The sequence below is a fragment of the Geospiza fortis genome, unplaced genomic scaffold (assembly GCF_000277835.1).
Source record: "Geospiza fortis unplaced genomic scaffold, GeoFor_1.0 scaffold344, whole genome shotgun sequence".
Taxonomy (NCBI): Eukaryota; Metazoa; Chordata; class Aves; order Passeriformes; family Thraupidae; genus Geospiza; species Geospiza fortis.
In genome coordinates this window covers 233103-236730 of record NW_005054584.1, presented here as the reverse complement: position 1 = coordinate 236730, position 3628 = coordinate 233103, and the positions used below count along the sequence as shown (strand labels likewise).

At 49.4% G+C, this 3628-nt stretch overlaps 2 protein-coding genes across 2 annotated transcripts in view; one reads left to right on the top strand and one right to left on the bottom strand.

Annotated features, from left to right (window-relative positions):
* DDX42 (DEAD-box helicase 42) overlaps window positions 1–1723 on the top strand; it is a 14459-nt gene extending 12736 nt beyond the window's left edge. Inside the window, exon 18 of the mRNA XM_031064387.1 lies at window positions 1686–1723. Coding sequence (XP_030920247.1) covers window positions 1686–1723 — 38 coding nt within the window. The remainder of the gene's footprint in view (window positions 1–1685) is intronic.
* A 219-nt stretch (window positions 1724–1942) lies between these two features.
* LOC115948874 (parathyroid hormone/parathyroid hormone-related peptide receptor-like) overlaps window positions 1943–3628 on the bottom strand; it is a 6790-nt gene continuing 5104 nt past the window's right edge. Inside the window, exon 14 of the mRNA XM_031064386.1 lies at window positions 1943–1961. Within this exon, the coding sequence (XP_030920246.1) occupies window positions 1943–1961 (19 nt within the window). The remainder of the gene's footprint in view (window positions 1962–3628) is intronic.

Here is a 3628-nt window from a genome sequence, read left to right as displayed (position 1 = left end):
AGAGGAGACAACAAGACAGATGGCTTTGCTGTCCCAGAGCCCCCAAAACGGAAGAAGAGCCGGTGGGACAGTTAAAAGCTGGGGGTTCGCAGCCTGGAATCTCTGCAGGTGGTGTTGTCGTTTTCCAGAGGATTTCTCGGAGTTGTTGGGAACTGGTTGTTGAGCAGCTGGGGCAGGAGAAGGAAACCATGAGAACCCCCATGTGAGTTCATCTGCGGACAGACTCACCCGAACGAAGTGCACACAACACTTAGTGAAAGAAATAATTTTGATAAAGCTCCCTGGGTTCTGCTTTGAAACATTCAGTGCTCGAGTGACTCTGCTGGATTTAAACAGATCTTCTTGACAAAAAGAAGCTGTTCCACATCCTTGGAACGTTAAGAAACTGTTGTCCATAGAAGTATAAATTAGTCTTTTCTTAACCAGCGTTCACATTTACAAACCAGTCCAGTCCACCTAGAGATGCTCAGGACCTGCCTGTTAGACATTAATCTTGCAGCAGTTTGGTCAGTATGGTGAGTTCTTCCTCCATCTCCTTTTCACATATTCTCCCCAAATAATTTGGTCTCCAGGTTACCATTTACCTCTCTCCCCATCCACTAAGAATGTATCAATTTGCTTTGCTAAGGTGGGGCAGAGCAAGTTGGTTTCGGTTTTTTGGGTGGTTTTTTTTTTGGTTTTTTATTTTGATGTGTGTGGAGCTGTTTGAGGAATCCTTCTCCATCCCAGCAAACCACAAATTCACTTGTAGTGTAGGTTGGACTCCCTGGCTTATTTGTGATCAGTACTTTAATTCCAATTCCATTGCCCAGATATGTTTTCTTTTGAAGAGCCTTCTGTTTTCTAATATCCTTCATTCTGGTGGAAGCCTGCATAGCAAACCTGTGTCTCTGCTGTGCCTATGCACCCTCTGTTCTGAGAGGGTTGAGTGCTTTCTTCAAATTAAAAACAAAAAAGGGAAGACAATGTAGATAGACCGCAACAATCAGAGGCTGGAGCTCCCCAGGAAGTGTGGCTAAAGGAAGAAGATTCAGAAATTCAGGGATCTGTTGCTCAGAAGCCTTTAGGGAGAACTCAGAAAACAATTAATGGAAAGAAACAGCTCAAATCTGGCCTTGTTTTGGACACATGTAGTAAATCTGTAAAATCCTGCTTGCCCATTTTTAACTCATTGTGTGTATTCCCATGTTTTAACTTCTTTTTTTTTTTTTTTTTTGCCACAAGGTAGGGAAGAACTTTTCAGTTGGGACATGTCAGCACCCACCGCTGGCTCGTTTCCACTGGAAGATGTACCAGAAGCTGTCAGGGTTTTGTGACATTGTGATGTTTTCTTTATCAGCTGTGCATTTACTTTCTGCTTGCTCTAGTAAATGTTTTATTACTGGTACAAAAATATGCAGCATGTGCTTTTTATTCTCCTCTTCCTTTGGCTACCCTGATGTGTGATTGGGGAACTGACAGTCTGGAGATCTGACTGTGTCTGTCTCACCAGAAGTTGTGGATTGTAGCTGATAAAATACTTCCTGTGGTTTTTCTTAGTATCTCTCACCCCAAAATGTTTCACAAACCCCGTTTTAGCTTCAAGGTCTCCTGGAGAATAGATTTTCCTCTGCTTTCTAAGAGGAAAGCATACAGCCCAGGACATGTGATTCATTTCCCCCAACTTTTTGTGGGGTCATGGGCAGACCTGGAAAGAGAGCTCAGCACCAGCCCCAAGATCTGACACCTGAACTGGCTACAGTTCAGACACCACATGATTATTTGGGCCCCCTCAGAAACCAGCTCTGATCCACTGGAGTTTTTTAAAAATAGTTTCCAGAATTCCCTCCCCACAGTCTGGGCAGGAATTGTTGCCCTGGTTTGAGCTCTGCACATTCAGTGTGAAGACAAGGGTGTTTAAGGGCAGACTGGCAGGGCTTTACAAGCTGTTGTGTTCCCCTTCTCACCCTGAAGGTTCATTGCTGCAATTAAAGATTGGAGTTTCAAAACAAAATGTAAAAATAGCCCCATAGTCTGAGCTGCCATCTGCTCCCTCCCTTCCCAGATCCCAGTCACTGCCACTGGGAACCAGCCCCATGTGAGGCATATGCTGGGGGTTCTCCCCTTCTTGTTAACATTTCCCTCTGCTCCTTGTGGGATTATTGGAATTCCTCACCCCTCTCCCACCTCCCAGGAGCCTCTTGGGAAGAGAGTGATTAAATATTGATCAGTGACAGGGAGCACAGATGTCAGCTTGCAGGGCAGTGTGAGGTCCAGGGGAGGGCTGCTTCCATCCCTGGGAACAAGGGAGCAGTGTGAGCAGCATTCCAACTGCCCTGACAGGGGATCTGGCCCTGTGCTGGTGTCTTCCAAAGAGACTAATTCCTTCCAAGAGGTGATTTAAAAACTGCATCCTAGAGCCCTTCCCTGACATGGCTCCTGGCTCTTTGTCCCTCCAGTTCCCTGTGACTCACTTTGCACCATAGCTTTTCACTGCAAGATATGGGAATGCACACAGTTATTTACCTGGTCCCTGTCCTTAGCAAGAAATTCCTGCCTTGAGGAGCTGTGTAGGAAGAAGATGCTCCATGCTACCACCACCATGCTGTTTCATTTATCTGCCATCTACACAAATCCTTGGGAAAGCCTTTTCCCAATGAGCTTTCCCAGCAGGACAGGGGGATGCTGGGGCTGCTGTCCGTGGCAGGGGCAGAGGGAGAGCAGACCTGGCTGGGGCCAGGGTTCCAGCCTTTCCCCCACTGCTGTGTCCAGGCTGGAATACAAGGTGGAAACAAGCCAGACAGACTCTCTTTATTCACTTCTTAGCCTGCGATGAGATGACAGGGCCACGACAGGTGCATGCAGGGACCTTTGTGGTAATGGATGAAGTGTTGGGGATTCAAGTGTTCCCTGCACTCTTCCAGGCCATAAAGTTTGTCCTGCCTCCTTCATCCCACCCCGTCCCAGTGCCTCCCACTCCAGTTTGTGGTTGTGTGTTGGTGTTCATTCCATCCACGAGCTGCAGAGGATGAAGGAGGGCAGGGTGAGCTGCAGAACAGCCCCACGGGCACTCTGTGCTCCCCCTGGCTGGACGAGGCTGGAGCTGGTGCTGGGTGGGGGAGTCCGAGGCAGGATCTGGCTCATGGGATGGGCTTTAACCACCCTGGAGAAGTCACCTCCCACTTGTGGGGGTAGGAGCGAGCACAGTGGTGTCTCCTGGTGAGGACTCAAGGCTTTGCAAGCACAGAGATCACATCAGTCACTTGCACGTGGAGGAGAATGAGGTTTTATGGCTTGTTTTTGGGCTGGGGTGGAGGAGGAGCGAGAGTATGTGGTCCCTTTGCACCCTGGTTCTGACGGAAAGGGAGCTGGGTTGTTCTGGCTGCTATCCCAGCCCTGGCTCTCCATGCAAGTGTAAGCAGAGCCCGAAGTGTGAGGATCAGCATCCTTCCAGGCACATCTGCACGTTCAGGTGGGACATCCACCCTCCGCTTCACAGCATCGTCTCCAGCTCCTTGCTGGGCTTGGGGTGACACTGAGTCAGCTCTGTCAAATCCACCGTGTTTTCCCCCCGGCCTCTCTGGCTCAGTTCCTGCGCGGGGCAGGTGCTGGAGCCGGGGATGAACCCGGGCGGGCGGGGCCGGGCAGG